This window comes from Octodon degus, unplaced genomic scaffold (assembly GCF_000260255.1).
Source record: "Octodon degus isolate 3935 unplaced genomic scaffold, OctDeg1.0 scaffold00187, whole genome shotgun sequence".
Classification (NCBI taxonomy): Eukaryota; Metazoa; Chordata; class Mammalia; order Rodentia; family Octodontidae; genus Octodon; species Octodon degus.
The window spans coordinates 3,307,355-3,328,063 of NW_004524763.1; the positions used below are offsets into that span (position 1 = coordinate 3,307,355).

Sequence of the window (20,709 nt, forward strand, 5' to 3'; positions counted from 1 at the left end):
CTGAGGTAGGACAGTTAGTACATAGCAAAACTCTTATCTCAAAAAATCCTTCTCTGTTGTTACTGAGGCTAGAAATTGAAAAAGGATTTTTCATTCAAAGCTGAGAAAGAGCACCGCTGCTCACTTTTATCAGTGCCCAGTGTTCATCCGTATTTGCAGAATATGGATAATGCAGTGTGTAGTGGGTGTCTGTGCACCATATACCGCAATGTAGCATAGGTCCTTACCTTCCAGTTCACATTTGCTGTTTAATGGTCAGTCTTTGAGTGTACATTAAAGCATATTCTCAAAGCCAAGGGCAGCATTATATATATATATATATATATATATATAGCCTCTTATTTTTCCATGCTTCTGTCATATTGTATATCATACACATAAAGGACTTGCAGAAAAATAAAATCTGTATGGACTTCTTGTTATCCTCCCAGAGAGGTCTCATACAAAATAACTCTGAGTTGTTTTCATATTTGGCCAGTTGATGAACTGGTACTCAGATAGAAATGGAAATATACATCTTGCTTTAAGGTTAGAGAACTAAACTAGAATAAGCTGTAAAGGCCACACCTTCCCCTTCCCCTTCCTTCTTCCTTCTTCCTTCTTCCTTCTTCCTTCTTCCTTCTTCCTTCTTCCTTCCTTCTTCCTTCCTAACTGTAGAGAAAATGAAGTTCAAAGTGATCATCCCACGTATGACATGTTTATAGTTATTTGGTCCTTGAAGGCAATGATATTCTCAAAAACAAAGCAGAATTCCTAAAGATGTATGAATGAGTCTGGTATTGAAAATTAATATTCTTTATGTGAATTGTTTTCAATGTAGATCTCTTCAAACACTTCGAAGTTGGGTGGTGCTGAGCCTGTAAAGCGCTGTGGGAAGTCTGCGCTCTTCCAACTGGCAGAGGCAAGTTACTAAGAATATAGAGAGATAAGATCTGCAGAGCTGAAAGTTACAAAATAATTACAAGTATTCCTTACCCTCTTCCACTTCAACTTTGACCATAAAATATGTAATATATAATTTTCAAAACTTTATTTTAAGAAAAAGAAATTTTGCTACTAAACATCATTAAGCATTGAAAAAGGTTATCTGGTAAAATTGCAAAATCTTTTTCACAGGTAGTATTTTAAAATAAGGTCAGTTGTAGTCGCAGATTGGCTAGGCCCAGCCTGAGCCCAGAGGAATAGCCTAGCTCATTTTCCTCTGCTCTGAGCCTCAGACCATCTGTAAATCTCTAAAAGTCATTGCTATTAAATTGGGGTTGAGGTTTTCATTTTGTTTATTTATTTTCACAAGGAGCTCACACAAGATGTTCGAACATTCGATTTTCTGGCTTTAGGTGTCTTTCTGATGTGACCCAGGTATCGCAGGCTGTAGTGTCACCCTAAGAGAGTGGGGGTGTGTTCCATAGGAAGGTGCCTGAAGTGGCTGTCGCTGAGGTGGCAGTCGCTGAGGCAGCGTGGGGGTGGCTTTCTATGCCAGGCTGCGACTGCTTCAGGAAAATGTGTGGAAGGAAAGAAAGTCCTCAGCACTGGGAAACCACAGGAGCAGCTTCTCAACAGCTACAGTAAAGGAGGACGCACAAAGAGCAGGATTCAGAAGCACTTGCACAACGCTTTCTAGTTTCTTGTTTTTCTGGCTTGTATCCCCATGAGCTTGCTCTGTTCTTTTATGAGTGATACTGTCCTTTAATCAATTCTTTGTAATTTATCACATTTAATGAGATGACCTATTTGCTAAAATCTCTAAATTTTATGATAGTTTGTATCTTAGAGATTTAAGACTTTAAAATACTTGCTGTCTTTAGCCTTTTAAAACCCAGTCAAATATAAATTAGATGTATAGAAACTAGACCCAAAATGCTGACGTACACATCCGGGGGACACCCTCGCCCGCTGGTGTCTGGCGCTAAGCTGGCTTCTTGCGCAGTGCGAATTCAGCTCCAGTCGGAAGGCTGCACTCAGCTGGAGAACTCTAGGAAAAGCTGAGGAGGACAGCAAGGAATAGCTCCAAAAGGAACTGTGTGAGTCAGTGCACACTACTGCTTCAGACAAAAGCTCTGGTGATCTATAGACAGAACTTCTCAAAAGAAGTCTTAGTAAACAGACTGGTGTCAAGGATTTTCTGGATTTTGTAGATGATACAGTGATTGGTTGCAAAGAAGCAACTTCTTGAATAATAAGAATGCATGAGCCCTCTGCATTTCCTGGTTATGCGATTTGTTTGTGTGCATGTACACAAATGTACATATGGTTACTTCAGTATGAAACAACAGCAAATTACAAAACTAACTTTCACTATGTAGTATTTATCTTTATTAAACCTTTTTTTAGAAAGGTATGAACCTTTGGGATATTTTGGTGTGAGGATACTAAAGAGAGAAATTTGTCTTCTCATTTTCTTTCAGTCATTAAAAAAAAAGATTCCTTATTAAATCGGAGCTCATTAAAAAGAACACTCTTCTAATTTGTAGGGATGCATCCCAGATATGAAGCAGATGCTGTGATTTACCAGATGTTTGAATGTTGGCATCATAATTTTAAGGGGGTAAAATGACAGAAATAAGCCTATTCTAATTATGGCAAGTCAGCTTATACTCAGACTTAGTTTATTTTAACAACTGAGTAAAAATATATGATTTGATGAGTCAAAGTTGCTAAAAAGAAATTTTCCAAGAAAATTTTCTCCCATTATTATTTGTCCCACTTGATTATGATGTCATGACATCAATAGAATGTGTTCCAGAATGATATCCTAAAGGCTTCCCAGTTTTTATTGTTACTGTTGTGTTTTCTATGTTGTTGTTGGTTTTGTTTTGTATTGTTGGAGACAGGATCTATATAGTCCAGATGGGCCTAAACTCACTATGTAGCCCAGGCTGAACTCAAGCTTAGGGTCCTCCTACCTCACTGTACAGGTGGGTGGCACCATGCTTGGCTCTTCTGAGTTTTTTTTTTTATTTTTTATTTTTTTTTTTTGCAGAACTGGGGATTGAAGTCGGGCCCTTGCACTTGCCAGGGAAGCACTTATTCCACTGAGCTATCTCCCCAGCCCCTTCTTCTGAGTTTTTAATTAAGCATAATTGTGTGCACAGTGGATTAACTGTCTTCAAATAATCACCGACAAATGTTTTCTTAATTTTTCTATCTCTTGTGTATTTTGGTACTCATTTTTCTTTAAGATAGTAGAATGTTTCTTTTTTTAGAATGTTTATTTCTTAGACCTCTTTGTAAAAGTAAATGAATACAACTGATTATTGAAGAATCTTTCATGTTGCCTAGTAGAACTAACACTATGTCAAACCTGAAGAGACAGCTTTAACTGCACAGGTTCTGTCCTGAGACCACATCCCTTTGGATCAGTTGGCACCTCTTCCTCATATATAAAGTACTTTAATATCACTCCTGCCTGTGGCATCCCCTGAAAATGTCATCACTCTTTTATAGATGTAGGAACCAACAACAACAACAAAAAGGCATAAGCATGGGCAGTTAGTTTTACTTACATCATCCATCTTCTGTGTCTAAACCAGGGCATCTAGACCTTATGAAGGTCCAGGAACCAGCCCCCAAATTAAGCATTTGCCCCTCGCCAACCCAGTCCTGTGGGCTGGGGTGGGGAGAATGACTAGATCTCCCTTAAAATAAGGTGGTTTCTTGCAAGAAATGCCTTCTTAGAAGCAAGAAATATTTTAGACATAGTCCCACTTACCAGTGTTCTGTGTACCTACCTAAACAGGCAAAAATACCACCCCCCAAAAAGTAAAGAAAGGTAGTAAAAGGAGCAGTCTTGGATTGGCCTGCACTCTGTTCTGTACTGGAAGATCCTTCCTCTTTCGGTGGCCCTGGAGCCTGGGAATGCCCTGGGGAAGACCCCATTCAGGCATATGCTTGCATTTTCATGGGTAGACTTTTAGTAGCTGAAACACGACCTGAAATTCTGGATTTGTTCCAGGTATTTGTTAAGGGATCTGCTAGCCAGGAAGGGAGATTTCTGCTGATGTCAGGGAATTGAAAAAATACAGTGCTTTGGTTTGAGCTTTTTTGAGGTGTATACAGTTTAGTTACTTTATTTGTACAAGTACTATGATACATTGTGTTTCATTCATTTTGAGACGAATTAGGTCAGGTCATATAAGAACAATGAAGCATACTTCCTAAAATGATTGTTGTGTTATAGTTGCTGTAGTTGGATACCCTGCAGAGGTGTCTAAAGATATAATTTGATCTATACATTTCAGAGATTCTATGCTTGAAGATTCCTAGTCCCAACGTTGTTTAATTAACATGTAGAGCAGTTTATTCATTTATTATAACAAACATTAATTATTAAATGTCTACTCCAAACCAGTAATAGTGGGTGTACACACATTTTTAGTACACTGAGGACTAAACCTACAAACTACCCAGATCACTGGTAAAAGAATTCCTGAACCCAGGTTCAGTGTTGATGCTTTGGATTATCTTTAAGGGCTGAGCACAAACCTGATAGTACTGTTCTTAGGGCTACATGTAGTTTTTCAGAAATAATTTTTAGTATTCTTTAAGGTAGATTTTAAAATATAATTATTTTATGCAAGTTTTAATATTTACCCTCGGATAATAATGACTGATGTTTGAGAATCCACTGTGAATTAGCCACAATTTTAATACTGTTTGCTTACTAATTTAGTTCATACAACTGTCCCCTGAGGCAAGTAATCTTGTCACTACCATTTACACACTAGGAAACCAAAGGACACAAAAGGTAGGTAATTTAACTAACTTAAGGTCATGTGCACAGTTAAGTGTTAGAGCTTAGGTAGGAACCAAGACAGTCTGTCTCCATCGGTTGTGTTCTTAAACTCTGGGTTGTCCTATCATCTTGTTTTAGCCTGCACGTTTCTTGTTATAGGCATGTGAGTATTATAGAAGTCTTATGGAAGACAGCCCACTCCTACACGCGTATGTGTGGCTGAGTAAGATGACAGGTGTTCAAGAGTGCTGTCAAAGAAGGAGAGCTTATATTTCCTTTTCAGAAAATGTCTGTGCTTTTGAAACTGCCAAGATCCATCTTACACCCTTATAGAAATGCCTACTCATAAATGTGCTTGGGAAGATAGTATAAGGGTTATAAGAAGCTATGGAGTACAGCTCTTCAAGAAGCTGACTCTAGTGGCAAAGAGACCAGATAGTAAAGGTTAAGGAATAAAAAAGAAAAACAGCACATGGTGATTTTAATGAGGAATCATCCAGTGAAATGATGAAACTTCACTTGTGTGAAGAATGATACACAAAGTGAATGTATAAAACTAAGAAGGAGAAAAACTCGTATCAGCAGAAAGGTTCTGGGACCAAGCGTAGGGTGGAGAGCATGAAAAAGCGTTAATGAAGTTGTTTCAGAATAGTTGGAGTTAGAAACTAGCGAACTTGAGGCTGCCTCCCAGCTGCGGAGGTACTTTATTTGACCCATGTTTTCTTGTATATATTTTACATTTCAATTAGTGCCTAATATTTTAAAACTGGATTTCCAATAAATGCAGCATTCTAACTGCCCTTGAAAATTTAGAGATTCTAGATAGTCTGGGGCAGCCTTCCTCTGTGCGAATAATTGGCCAGGGCTGATTAATGGCTCCCCTCTTAGGTATTTGCTCTCCAAGTGACCCTGCTCTCTGTTCCGTGCTGAGCCCTGACTCGGAGGCCAACAATCACTACCGTCACCAAGGTGCACTTAGCTGCATCCCTCCTTTATACTCTACACCCATCCATAGCAGAGATTATGACTTGTGCATAATGAAGTGGAGAGATGAGAAAGATAACCGAAAAAGACAAAGGGAGCAGAAGAGATAGGTAGGTGCTGTGAGTACATTAAGCTGGCAGGGGTAGAGGTCTGTGCTGAGAGACTGTGAAAGGTACAGGTGGACTGCGCCTTTGAGCCGGATGGGGAGAGTGTTTAGTGCAGAGCTAAGAAGGGAGAAGGAACCACTGGAGACTGAGGGCACATGGAGAGACACTCTTGGTGCCTGTGCATAGGGTAGAGTAGAAATCCTCTATGGACAGCCACACGTGAGAGGAGAAGAACCAAGATCAGAGAATCAGACAGTCAGAATAGGAGGCAGAAGCAGATACTTGTCGAGAGAAGTTTTGGGAGACGCATGTAGTTTGATGAGGGACAAAAGAGTGAGCTAGAGCTGACACTTGCTAACCCTAAGTGTCAGAAAGGGTGGCTTCCAGAATTTTCCCCTGCTCTTTGAGCCCTACATTAGGAAGCCCAGGGTTTTACAAGCCCTGATAAGTATAAAAAGGTGAGAGATGCTGAGGGGAGACACTTGAGGAAATGTCATATCAGACGAGTCAGAAAAAGATGAAATGACCAGCTAAATGGTTGAGTTAGGATAGCGGATCTATACCTGCCTATGAGCACAGATGAAAAAAGAACAGTCATTTAGGGATGCTGAGTTTGATCTGTGGTTTTCTCTGTCTGTATTATATTTATCTCTATCTCAATTTATCAACCTAGTCGTTAAAGAAAGACGATGCTGGGTTTCTCCAGATATATAAAAAGGCAAAATTATGGGTCTGATGGCTTCCAGGGAATTGGAAAAGCTGTTGTTATATTCTTGTCTCTTGATAAAACCATTCAAAATCAAGTAGATGATAAAGATGGATTTATTCTGATATCTGAAGAAATTAAATTGTATGGAAATTATGAATCACTTAAAAGCTACATTAAAATTACAGAAGTTAATAAAATTACAGAGGTTGCACACAGTGTTGCAAACAGTAGGAAATCTCAGAGAGAACCCAGGTTGGTTGTGATGCCCCTACTCACTTTCACATGTCCCTCCAGTTGTAGGTCGTGTCTGATTTAAATATGACTTACTTTAAGCTTTCTATTGTGTTTACTATTGATGTGAGCCACCCCCAGTGACCTCAAGCAAGACCATGAGCCTTCAGATCTCCCCCAGCTCCTCCCAGTCAGGCTTGCACTGTGGAAAGGGGCCTTTTATTCTAAAGTTGTTTATTTATTTTCTTATGCAAAGTTGTGGGTCATTTTTAGAAAACTCCATAAACTTTACATCTCTTTTCCAATTGTATCAACTTATTTTTGGAGGCATTGAAATACAGAAGTACATTTCATAACTGACTATTAGGTCTCTAGGGGAGAGTTAGCAGATGACCCTGTGGATCAACCACCACCTCATCCGGAACCTTTAAAAATCATGTGATTTCTGAAGAAATATTAAGTAAAGAGAAATGCCTCAGCCACCATCTCACCTGGCCCAACTGTTTGAGCAAACCAAGTAGGAAATTACTTAACTTGCCCAGATTTTACTGTTGAGAGATGCTTAGCCCACTGTTTTGTGGCCAGTTATCTTTTATCATAAAGATAATTTAATTTTCTTAGCAGCTGCACTGTCGTTTAGTCTCAGAAACTGTCAACCAGCATGTATTTTTATAGCAAAACATTCTGGTTTTATTTAATTATAGAAGAAATGCACATCTTGGAAAATATTGCTAAATGTCATTTTAGGGTTATGTCTACACTGTTTTGGCAGATAATACACAAGCACAAAGTGATTGTAAATATACCTTGGCTGCAAAACATTTGTTTTCACTCAAAAGCAAAGATTTTGACATTGAAACTTCCTGATTAATGTCAGTAGGTCTGTTTTCATGCTACCTTATTTTTAACCTAGGTGACACCTTTATAATAGGCAATATGAGGCAAAGTATAACTAATAGCAAAATAATATGGTGCATTTAGGAACTAGTTCTCATTTCTTAATACTAGATAAATGTTTTCTGCCGTGGTATCATTTCTTACATATTACATATTATGCATGATTATTTTCACTCCCCATTTCTCTAAGTCTTATGAAACAGGACATATTAAGTAAATGAATCAGTATCTTAACATTTGTGGAAAGGAATGCATTCCTATGGTTCCTTATTCAGAGATAAAAGCATGATGGAGCACAGGTTTTTTGTCTTTGAAGGGAACCCATTTCCAACCCCTGGGCCTCAGGTGTACTCTGACCTGAACTAACTCCAGCAGCCCTCAGAACCTGGAGTGTGGAGTAGAATCCTCCTGCTACAGTCTGCCTCACTCCTGCAGTATTCCTGCTTTTGCTTTGTAATTGGTTGGAAGACAACTTTCTATACATTAATCTAATAAATGTACTTTTGAGATGGAGGCGCAGCCTCGTTTTGAAAACAAGTCACGTTTTTTCCAGCTTATGACCACCAGGCCCTTTTGGCTACACGAGAGAGTGAGAAATCTCCGTGTGGTTTTAGTCACAGAGGTAAAATCTAGGTACTTGTGATTAATTTTCGCTGGTGCTCTTGGGAGGTGTAACTAAGGACACTGTGATTGCCAGTCCAGGTCTGACAGTAGCTCGCTCTTAATTACCATTGTTTTTATAGACCCATAAAATAACTTTCCTGATTCGAATCAGAAATACATTTTTAAATTCACTCATTACCTGAGAACTAATGAACCATTCAATTTAACACAATTATCTGTTGAATGCCTTCTTTTTAAAAGGTGTGCAACTATTCTTGGAGAATACCAGGATGAACAGAATACATTTTATACTCTCAGTTAATTATAAAAATAAAATAGCTGAGGAAATAGACAAAAAGTGCCAAATATTTGTGTCTATCATTTATTTTAAAACATTTACATTTTAACTAATTCGAATACAAGCCTTGGAAATTCCATCTGTAGAAGGGGATGACTTTCTGCTCTCACTTCTAAAAAGTTTATTTTTCAATTTAAAATAGTAAGAGAAAAAGCTGTCATTTACTATGTCATGCACTATGTTAAGGTCTGATTATAAGCCAACCTTCTATTAAAGGACATCTTGACTAAATTAATAATGATCATTAATTCCATGTTTCCCACAGTGCACTTTTATCGCCTCAAGCTCATGTTGATTTGTGTCCTTTTATATCTATTGTGTAATTGTCTTGGCACATGTCCATATATGTAAGGATAATGTAGTTTGTATGTACATTTGTAAGTTCCACTTAGTTGTGGATATATGCACCCAAAATAGATGTAAGTAATATGCCTATACTCAGAACTGTGAATAAGCATACTTGTTTTTTGTTTTGTGCTGTTTTGTTGTTTTACTCCCTGTGGTTCCAAAGATTGAACTCAGGACCTTACAATTGCTAAGTAGGTCCTTATGCTGCTGAGCTGTCTCCCCGGCCCACTTGTGTGATTTTGATTTGAGATCTTTCTGAATGTAATTTTGTTATGTGGGGGTGGATGTTTTGTTTTGTCATTGTAGAAGCATTAAACTCTAGAAAAATTACAACAAAGTGGTCTATCAAGCATATGGTGTGTTGTTAATACTAATGTGACTATTCCTACTAAGGAAAGTAATCCTAGTACTCAGGAGGCTGAGGCAGGAGGATTGCTATGGGATGTTTTGTTTTGGCTTGCCTGGCAGGCACTTATGCCACTACGCTATATCCCCAGCCCAGGAGGACCACTGTGCCAGCCTATGCTACGTAGTAAGTTCAAAGTCAGTCTGAATTACATAGAAGACCCTATCTTGAAAAAACAAACAAAAGACTGTTCCTACTGCCATTATTCTAACAATTATTCTTTTGCCCTCACACCCTGGCACGGAGATTATCACAATATGCGAATTTTGCTCTGTACCAGGCACTATTTCAGGTTCTATTCATGTGTACTCGTTATACTTCACACTAAGGTAAAATGCGGATATCTCTGTTTGATAGATTGGGAAACTGAGGCACAGAAAGGTTTAGGGAAGTCCCATAAATAATCATAGTTGGCAGAAACTGTTCAATCAGAATAGCCGAGCGGTGGCAGGGTCTACCTTGAGTTCTGTGAAATCCGGTGTTGCTGCCAGCCAGCCTCACTGCCTGTTGAGACTGCCTCCCAGTACACAATTGCTTTACCTGCAAGAGTAAGGCATCTTGTTGGAGCTAACGCTTCCATAACTGTTCCCAGGCTCTGTCGTGTGAAAACGCTTAACGTGACCCAGAAAATAAATATCAAAAGCAGAAATCATAGAGATTATCTTTCATTATTTTTGTTGGGACAAACAGAAAATTGAAATGCTTGTAAGAAGATGCCTAGAGTGAGAATGCATCAGAATGAGAAAGCTTGGAGCTGAGTATATTCTTTACTCTTAAGGAAAAGAAAAATTCAGATTTGGGGAGTACATGTAAAGAAGCCCAAGATCTCAATTTCGGTCTCTTACGTACACACATACATGCACGTACCTCAGCAGGAGAATAGAGAAGATGTTTTCACATTATGCTAACCTAAACCCTAATACAATAATTTGTAAAAGAATATGAACATTGTACTACAGATAACTAGGTAGGAATGTGAAAGACTAGTCTCAGCAAGAAGAGTATTCTAAAATTTAGTATGAACTGTGCTTAAACCCAAACAAAAATCTTAAGGCCATTTTTTATCTATTTAAAATTAAAGAAAAGAAAATTGTCTGTGTCTAGATTAAAACTAGTAAGCCTGGGGCTGGGCAAATGGCTTAGTAGAATAAGCGCTTCCCTGGCAAGTGCAAGGGCCTGAATTCAATCCCTGGTTCCACCAAAAGAAAAAAAAAAATAGTAAGCCTTACAGGACCACAGAGATAGTTCAGTGATCTAAGCATGTGCCGAGGCAAGCTCGAGGACCTGGGTTCAGTCTCTGGCACCGCATACTGTGCTGGTCCCATACTGTGCTGGTGAGCTCAGCTGGCCACCGAGACTGGGCGTAGTGGTGAATGCCTGTAATGCCAGCACTGGGGAGGCTGAAACAGGAGGATCACTATGAGTCTGAGCTGCATAGTGAGAACTTGCACCAATAATGTTTTTTTAAAAATTTTTTGAAGTCTTATGAAAACAAAACAAAAAGCAAAACTGCATAATCATTCTTTATTTGCTACCATTCTGAAGTAGAGGTAAGAAAAATTATGTTCAAAACAGCAAGTATGAGTGAAAAAAAAGTATGTGTTAGTTTGAAAGAGCTATAGTAACATGGTCTCTGTTAATTCAGGTTTTCTACAGAAGAAAAATAGGTTGTAGGATACTGTAAGACCTTGCAAATGAGATTTTTCTCACTTTTGGTAATCTTTGACAAGTTGTGGAAAATAAAAGAAATCAATAAGAATAAAAAGGAGAAATCATTATAATTTTCAAAAAAGCATAAGCATTATTCCCAAAATGTATACTATCAATTCCTAGAAACATTTGAAATTATTCTAATAATGTTTGAACTGTACAAACAATGAAAACTGGGAATTACCAGTTTCCCTAATGAAGACACATGCTGTTCCGGAGTGCGCTTGCTGCGCTCACCGCCTTAGACCTCACATGGCTGCAGACTGCTTTTTGTCTCCTCCTGTGTTTCCAGAATCCACCTGGATTCAGCCAGTGGCACATGGGTGAGACTAGGGGATGGCAGAAAAAGAGGCAAGGGCATGTTGGGAAGGGGTGAGGTGTCAGGGCAAAGCAAAACAGCGTCTCTTCTGTGTCCCAGCTCCTTGAGGAAAGTCCCACCGTGCCTCCATCTTCCATGGGAGTCATGGCCCCTGGTCTTCTATGACATGCTTTCTGTAATGTGCTTCACCCGTTAGCTTCATGCCGTTCCTAATCGCTGCATTGCCTCACTTCCAACTGAGTTCATGACCTGTGCAGAAAGCCTACTGCTGACGTGAAATTCCTTTGCTAGTCATAAGTTGTTTTTCTTCGCTTACATGCCCCTGACACGTATCCTCTCCAGCCTCATTTTCTCTTTGGTGTAGTTGTGATGGGCTGTACAATAGGCTAAGAGAATGCTACTGCATATCGTAGCTACATTCTAGCAAGACTTTTGGTAGATAATCTTACAATGTCTGTGAACAGAATGGAAACAATATAGACTGAATATTGAAACAGCCTGAGATTACAGAAATGTATTAATACCCCAAAACTGCCTGGTGAAAGCATCTTAGAAATTTTTCAGAACTCTCTCCTTGACTGTATCCCACTCAACAGACCATCAGAGACTTAGACAAAGACATAAAAAATAGATCCATTAAATAAGTATTTATCTCACAAAACTGGAAGAAAACTCATTTCAACTTTGCATGATAAACTTTGTAAGGAACGAGGGAAAGTCTTCACTGTAGGTTTATTTATTTTATTTTATTTTATTTTTTTGGCAGAACCAGGGATTGAACGCAAGCCCTTGCACTTGCCAGGGAAGCGCTTATTCCACTGAGCCATCTCCCCAGCCCCTTCACTATAGGCTTACATGAATTGCAAAAATATAAAGTTGCCGAAACCAAGCTTTCCACCATATTTTTAAATTTTTTTCCATTCAATTATTTATTTATTTGTCTGGTACAGGGTCTTGCTATGCAGTTCACACTTGTAGCGATCCTCCTTTCGCAGCCTTCCCAGCACTGGGACTACTGGCGTGTGCCACCACACCTGGGGTTCCAGGGCCAGCACTGCATGCAGTACTGGGAATAGAACCTAGGTCTTTGTGCTTGCCAGGCAGATGCTTAGATTCCTGAGCTATCTCCCTAGCCCCTTCCCACCATATTATGTGGGTTAAGAAATCTGAAATTTTAATTGATTACAATCCCAATACAAGCTGCAAGTGTGATGTGAGGGTTTTTTTTAAAAAAGAATAATTATTCATCTCTGTGTCCCATTAAAACATACCTAACATCCCTACAGAGAGTTCACCTACTTCCCGTCTGGTATATTATAAGAGGGCTAGGAATATAATTTAAGAAAAAATATTGCCACACAAAACCATCAGTTTGCCCCAGCTCTTGCAAAGCCTTACATCATTTATAAGTTACACTTGTACGTTTTTGCACTTTGGTTCAATAAAGCCCAGTGAAGGTTGTTCTGTCATCCCACTTCTCAGTCTTGTTTTCTTTCCTCTTTTGGACTCAAGGTTCAGAGCTCATGTGCGGGGGTGGTCAAGCTCTTCTCACCTCCAGGACTAAGACTGATCAAGTCTCGGGTTTTTTACTCAGTGTTTAAAAAGCCTAAAACAGAAGTGCCTTCTAATAGAGGGGAAGGTTCACAGTGCAAACTGGCCAACTGATGCTCTGAGTGCTGCGGGGGCCAGGGGCTGTGAGGGGAGGGAGGCTGTGTCAGACCCCCTCTAGAGTATCACACGCCCAGCCCAGGGACTCGGGTTTGACTTTGGGCTGGTGAATGCATTTGTGATCTGCAGTTTTTAATTTAGACATATTTGCTTTGCTTTTATAATTTCATTTCCAGCAATATAATTGTTTTTTCTATAATTTAGGATTAACATACTCTATTTGTGAAAAAACTTTTAAGAGCCTAAAACGAGGAAGTAAAGCATGACTAGTGTTTGGTGTAATTACCTACAGAAGAAATATTATGCTATTTCCCAGAATATGTCCCCAGAGTGAATATTTGCATGTGTTCCATTTCATTCCTAGCTATGAAATCCTATCAGGGGTGATGAGAAGAATCATTTTGAAATATATTGAAGCAGAGAATGGAGTTTGCAAAGTATTATTAGGTTTGCTAAGTTGAACCTTTACGAATCAAGCTGTTGGCATACTGCTGTAAAAACCAGTGCCTCGATGATAAAAGGTCTCTGAAATAAGGCCACCAGAGTGACAGTCATTGAAAAAAAAAACTTAAAATTTATGTTGAAGATACCTTTCTGTCCTTCTTTCTAGAACTAATATAATATAGTCTTAGCTCACATGAAATAGTTATTCATCAAAGGGTAGGACAGTTGAAGGGAAATAAAAATTATTTCAGAAATGATACCGAAATAGTGAATTCTCCCCAAAGATTAAAACATGCAGAGGAGATATAATATGTCAGTGTTTTAGAATCAATCTAAGATAACATTTTAACTTTATTTCTGGTTAGGTTTAATAAATGGAATTTCTCGGTCTTCAGCCTTTTTCTCACTTTATTTCCTGAAAAAGGTAGCTACATTGTGAAACTTTAGAATTGTGAATCTTTCATGTGAATGATCTGAAGAGCTGGGCACTCTTGACATGTTCATCTTTTAAAACTTGAAGTTATTGCCTTCCTTACCCTCTCCCAGTTTTTTCCCAGTATCACTAATCATAACATAATTTTCCCAGAGAAGTTTGCGATGCAATGAAAGTAGTAAGAAAAGGACCACAAAGATAGCTCAGCAGTCTAAGTTCCTGCCTGGCAAGTACAAGGACCCAGGTTTGATCTCCCGCACTGCATGCTGTGCTGGCCCCACTCCAGGTGTGCCAAGCTGACAGGAAGACCCAGCATGGATACACATGCCTGTAATTCCAGCTCTGGGGAGGCTGGAACAGGAGGATCACTGAGTCCAAACTGCCTAGTCAGACCCTGTACCAAATACATTTAAAAAAACAAAGTACTAAGAAAAAAATGACGCACAAAGACATCTGATGTTTAATTCAATTTATTATCCATTTTAAAAATGACTTTTATAAAGGTTAACAATCTGGATAGCTTGCTATTTGGTAAGATCACTATTCCTAAAGGTGTGTTAGTTTTCTGCTTGGGTGCTTGATGTCGTAGTGGTTCAGCAAGCCCCAGTACATTTTCCTCTCTCAGTTGTTAGTGCAGAGTAAATAAAGGCAGTCATGGTGAGGATTTCCTGGGATGCTCTTGACCAAATTAGTATCAGCAGCTTCTTGTTAAATTGCTCAAACTTAGAAACCTTGCCCTATTGATTTATGTATGTGTAGTTGTGCTTTGTGGGCCTGGCATTTGGGAACTTGTAGTTTAGTATTTATGAATGAAAACATAGGTACTCAGAAATTCATTTTACACTAAACCACAGTTTCTCCTCTCAGAAAATAACCTTAGATTGAAATATTAAGGGACCTGGAAGATGAAGAAGATGCAACTTTGCTCTTGAATGTCATGTATGTGAAATTTTGGTGAATTTAAAAATTTAACCATGTTGAGACCAGATGTGTTTCTACATTCAGAATTTTTCAGATTCTAGAAAACTGGTGCCCTAGACATCTTACTGTATGTAGTTTTCCCACTTTATAGACAAGTTCATGAATATTCTGACAGCAAAAGTATATAAATAGTCACTGAGATAAAGGGTGTAAGGCACTAAACAGTTTCATCTCAGCTTTGGTCAGAATCTGAAGCCAAGTAAATTCACCTATTACAAAACATGCTGTTAGGGCTGGGGTTATAGTTGAGTAGTGTAGTGCCTACCGGACAATGTGAGGTCCTGAGTTTAATCCCCAGCTCCCACCAAAAAAGGAAAAAAAGAAAAAAAGTGCTGCTGTAAACATGGGTACACATAATCACTGGGCATGATGCTTTTAGTTCTTTCAGGAAGGGGACTAACTAGGTCAAGTGGAACCTCTAGTCCTAGTTTTTGAGGAATCACATGATAATTTCCACAGTTGTACCCGTTGTACCAGTCTATACTCTGCCAACAGTGGAGAAGAGTTCCTTTTTCCCCACAACCGCTCCAGCATTTGTTATTGGTTGATTTCTTGATAGTAGCCGTTCTCTCTGGAGATGGAATCTCAACATTGTGTTAATCTGCACCTTTTGAACGAGCAGTGATGTTGAACATTTTTTCATATATTTATTTGCTGTTTGGACTTATTCATGTGAGAAGTGTCTGTTTATTTCAGATGTCCTTGGACTCGGTCTTTAAATTTGGGAATATCAGATTTTTTTGTGTGTTCTTTATAAATTCTAGATATTAGTCCTTTGTGATTTTTTAATATGAGAATACTACTCAGCAATAAAGAAGGATAAACTTAAGACATTTGGCACTTTGAGGCCATACTTCTAAGTGAAATAACTTAGGCATATATGGATATAGATAGCACATTGTTTCTCTATGAGAAACCAAAAGAGTAAATAAAGATGAAAATGTGTGATCAATATTGTGAAATATGACGAAAATGTCCAAACAGAAAGGAGTGAGAAAAGAAAGAAAAAGGTAAAAAACAAAAGCAAACCAAAAAAACCCTTTTTTATATACGGATAGGAAGAGGTTGAAAAGGAGGGGAGAGGAATGGGGGAAAAAAGAATCAAGGTATATTCTGTACAAGTACAGATTCCGTACGATGACTGTGATACTTAGGTATACCTAAACTGTACCAATGAGAGCTGACCAAAGAGCTCAGTGAATTCAGTGCCTGGGGTTTGATCTGTGCTGGCCCCACCCCCAAGGCATGCTGAGATGGCAACTGAGACTGGGCGTGGTGGTGTATGCCTGTAAGCCCAGTTTTGGGGAGGCTGAAAACAGGAGGATCACTACAAGTTGGTTCTAGTAGTGAGACCCTGAACACCCTGTAGACCCTTCCCTAAAATAAAATACAAATAATAATAAATAAAATGTACCAATAAACTCAATTGAAAATTTAAAAAAAAACATAAAAACCTTTTTGTAGGGGCTGGGGAGATAGCTCAATAGAGTAAGTGCTTGCCTGGCAAGCTCAAGGGCCTGAGTTCAATCCCCAGTTCCACAAAAAAAACAAACAAAAAAAAAACTACCTCATTGTTTTTACAGCTTTTGTGGTTTTCCAGTTGTCAGAATCTAGATTTATAATGTTTGGTCTGTGGTGGTTTAATGAGTCGTCTTTACCATCTCTGTTTTCAAATGGTTAAATGGAGTTACTGCTGTTTCCCTCGTTTCCTGCCCCCGGGGCAATGGGAAAATCTGAGCAGAGTTCAAGTGACTGAGTGTGACCATAGTGTGTCGTCTCACTTGATCCTCATGAATTGTCTGAGACTGGACCATTTCCATTTTCGCGAGGTCACAGGGCTGTGAGGAACCCGGTGGCTCATTCTGGACCATGAAGTTATCATGGAGCAAAACCAGCATTCTCAGTCGGGTCTTTCAACCCTGGATCCCGTCCTCCTTCCGCTAAATCAAATTTTCATAGGAAAAGCATCTGATAAAGCTGAGAAAGTGTCTCAGATATGTTTGTATACAGTTTAATGGATATGTCCTATTGCATACAGCTTTTTACTAATTTGAATCATTTAAACTTGGCAGAACAAGCTCATTAAAAACTTTAACATTTATTCTGATCATTTTTAAAAGAGATGTAATTGAAATATTTAATTTTAATTATGGAATAATAAAGATATTTCATGGTGTTCCCCTATTTATATTTTTAATTTTTAGATGTGCCTGGCATCAGAGGGGGTGAAAATGGAAGAAACAAAACTAATAAAGGCAAAAGAATCAGATAATGGAAGAATTAAAGAGTTAGAAAAAGGAAAAGAAGAAAGAGAAATAAAAGAGAAAACAGATGCAACTGGATTGCAGGAGGGGGAAGAATTTGAAAAACCAGCCGAGGAAAATGTAAGAGAGTTTAAGGAATTAAGAAATTTTGAAGAGCTACAAATGGATGATGTAATGGCTATAAAAATGGAAGACTCCAAAGAAATTACAAAGGAAGAATTAGAGGAAGACCAAAAATGTAGTCATTTCTCTGATTTTTCTTACTCTGCAAGTAGCAAGATAATAATCAGTGATGTTCCCAGTCGGAAGGATCACATGTGCCATCCTCATGGAATTATGATCATTGAGGATCCCACTGCATTGAACAAACCAGAGAAGCTAAAAAAGAAGAAAAAGAAAAGCAAAATGGATCGACATGGAAATGAGAAATCCACACCCAAGAAAGCATGCAAAAAGAGGCAGTCTTCAGAGTCTGACATCGAAAGTGTCATTTATACCATTGAAGCTGTCGCCAAAGGAGATTGGGGTGTTGACAAACTTGGAGAAACCCCTCGAAAGAAGATCCGCACATCTTCAAGTGGCAAGGGAAGCGTTTTGGATGCCAAGCCACCAAAGAAAAAAGTGAAATCAAGAGAGAAGAAAATGTCAAAGGAAAAGTGCTCAGACATTACCAAAGAGTCAAGACCTCCAGATTTCATTACTATTCCTGCCAGCAAAAACATTTCTGGTGAGGTGCCAGAGGGTATGAAAGCAGAGCCCCTTACCCCCACCGAGGATGTTCTGCCACCCAGCCTATCAGGACAAGCCAAGCCTGAGGACAGTGACTGTCACAGAAAGATGGAAACCTGTGGCGCCAGGAAATCGGAGAGGTCTTGCAAAGGTGCTCTTTATAAAACCCTGGTGTCTGAGGGCATGCTTACCTCTCTGCGAGCTAATGTTGACCGAGGTGAGTGACTTGCACAGACCTCAAAAGCATACAAAGGCCAGCCGGAGTGCTTCCTTGAGGCCTACTGAAAGGAGCCTCTGTAAGGAACACAATGGCTCATACTTGCACGTTCCTCAAGGTTAATGCAGCATAGCCATGTGTGATTTTGCCTACATGTTTTCTAGCTCCTTTGCAAGGATTGTATCATTTAGTGGCTACTTCTCAGGATATAAGTAGTCAAAGTAACAACTTTTGTTTTAATGGTTTGGCTTAGCTCCTTTTTTTGAAGATCAGTATTAAAAAGAACTTTTGGTTTGGGTTTTAAAACTAATGAAATTTCCAGAATGAGGCAGATGGGTCTAACAGTCTTGACCTGAAAGCTCCAGAATATCCTATGTTTCTCTCCATTAGGTAGGCAGAACTGTAATTGAAGTGTTCTTTAGAACACAGTAGCATCCACAAACTATTCAGTCTATAGTTTTATTCCATGGAGTAGTTTATATAAATTTATCTATTTTAAAATACAGCATCTTGCTAGGGGATGCTGCAACAAGCTATATTTCAACAAGAGATACCTGAATCTTCAGCTGAATAAACCCTCAATGAAGGTAATGGAGAGCCTATAGTTTTCCAAGGATGTCATCCCAGTGAGCCTTGGAGAAATTTGAATTAATAGTGTTTGTCAGCCACGGGATCCCATGCTTTAGCTAGTTCACAAGTGGAAAACACAGTAGTTCTTTTTTTTTTTTTTTTGGTACCAGGGATTGAACTGAGGCCCTTGCATTTGCCAGGCAAGTGCTTATTCTACTGAGCTATCTCCCCAGCCAGTTCTTTGTCTCTTAAGTCCTATGGTACCTATGAAATTATGGCAAGACAAACTCACATGTTTTAAGTCACTTTCTCACATATTATGTTAGTAACCTACAGAGCCCAGAGGCCACTTGTGAAGCAAGTAAAGTACTCTCTGCCTACCCCAGGGTACTGAGTGCATCTTGTTTCCTGAACCCCGTTAGGTAAACGAAGCTCGGGAAAAGGAAACTCTTCTGATCATGAAGGGTGTTGGGGTGAAGAAAGCTGGACATTCAACCAGTGTGGGACCAGTGGGAACAAGAAGTTCAAGAAAAGTAAGCTGAAAGAAGATTCTCTCCTTGGGTAAGTGCCTTCATGCATATCCTCCTGCATTGCATGGAGCCCACTGTGGTCGGAGTTTCAAGGTTCACGTAGACCACTGGGTGCTTAATGCTTGACTTTTCATTTAACACTTCACTGGAGTCTAGAAAACTCCCTAGTAAACACAGATCAAGTGTGTCACATGATTCCTACTGTTAGTACAGTCATGAATGTGATAATACATTCACATTTTAGGTAGAGTAGAAATTATATAGGTTTTAAACTGCAGGCTGAGTTTGAACTGAGGTCCACCAAGTCGTATGGTGTGATCTTGTAAATCCTTTAATATTGCTAAGACTAAGTTTCCCCTCTGAAACTTAGAATGGATATTATTAGTAGGTTTTGATTTTGTACACTTTATATACTAAATTCATATTTATGGTACTACATTTATATTCATTTAATATTTCTAACTGTGTACTTGTGTTTATAAAATAATGTGACAGCTGGAATATGTGAGGTAAATAAAATTATGTTTCTGCCTCTAACCTTGATTCATTTAAACTATCTTCTGTTGCTCTAAGATAAAAATATTATGTTGGATATCATACAGAGAACATTGAATACATTAACTGTACATTGAAATGGAGTACAAATTAAGCAGTGGTATACAGCAATAAAATCATTAAGAATTACTTCATATCTAATACTATACAAAGACTCATAACAACCTTAATATAAAACATTTTGTTAGTAAGGACATACAGTATTTTATATTGATGGGAAAAGTATCTGCATATTCAGTTATACTGTTTTGAAAATCCTGTGAGGTTTTCATTAGTCCAAATTTAAGAAGAATACATTGAATGAAAATAATTTTCCATATTTTTTCATAAGTGTGTTTAAAGGTATGCAAATTATATGCACTGGGTATATTGTATTTCTTTTATTCATAATATTTGCATTTCTATTTGTAGAATAATGTAATATTTTTAAAAATCACAGAGCTTTAAAGTCTGGTTAATTCTGCAACTCCAGGTCATCAAGTGAGAAGGTAGAAATTTTTTGTCATAGTACTGGCTCCTCAAATTTATTTATATTGAAATAATACATTTTAACTTTATGTATTTTATTTCTAATACTTATTTTCAGTTTTTTTATTAGTATCTGTTTGCAGTTCATAATGAGTGCAATCTGTGTGCGGTGCTCATACATATTCAAAACATGACTCATTCCTGTTTCATCCCTTTCCCCTCCCTCCTTCTCTTAAACCCCTTAAAAGTTCAGAGTACTTCACATTAAGTTTACTTACATTATGCTTAAATAATGATACGAAAATCATGCCATTTGTTACTGTTAAAGAATACTTTCACATGTAGAATGGCCTAAAAAATAGTGGATAATTGAGCATTTAGACCAGTGTTCTGTCTTCTAAAAGAACTTCCAATGCCTGTGAATCTAGGCACCAAGAGAGGAACAG

General features: G+C 38.4%; 1 protein-coding gene across 11 annotated transcripts in view; it reads left to right on the forward strand.

Moving 5' to 3' along the window:
• Bbx (BBX, HMG-box containing) overlaps positions 1 to 20,709 on the forward strand; it is a 271,278-nt gene that overhangs the window by 212,825 nt on the left and 37,744 nt on the right. For 10 of the 11 annotated variants that reach the window (XM_004643964.2, XM_023704103.1, XM_004643966.3 and 7 more), the window contains 3 exons: positions 821 to 901; positions 17,135 to 18,140; positions 19,133 to 19,271. In XM_004643964.2, the coding sequence (XP_004644021.1) occupies positions 821 to 901; positions 17,135 to 18,140; positions 19,133 to 19,271 (1,226 nt within the window). The remainder of the gene's footprint in view (positions 1 to 820; positions 902 to 17,134; positions 18,141 to 19,132; positions 19,272 to 20,709) is intronic. The other variant, XM_023704104.1, reaches the window with a different exon arrangement.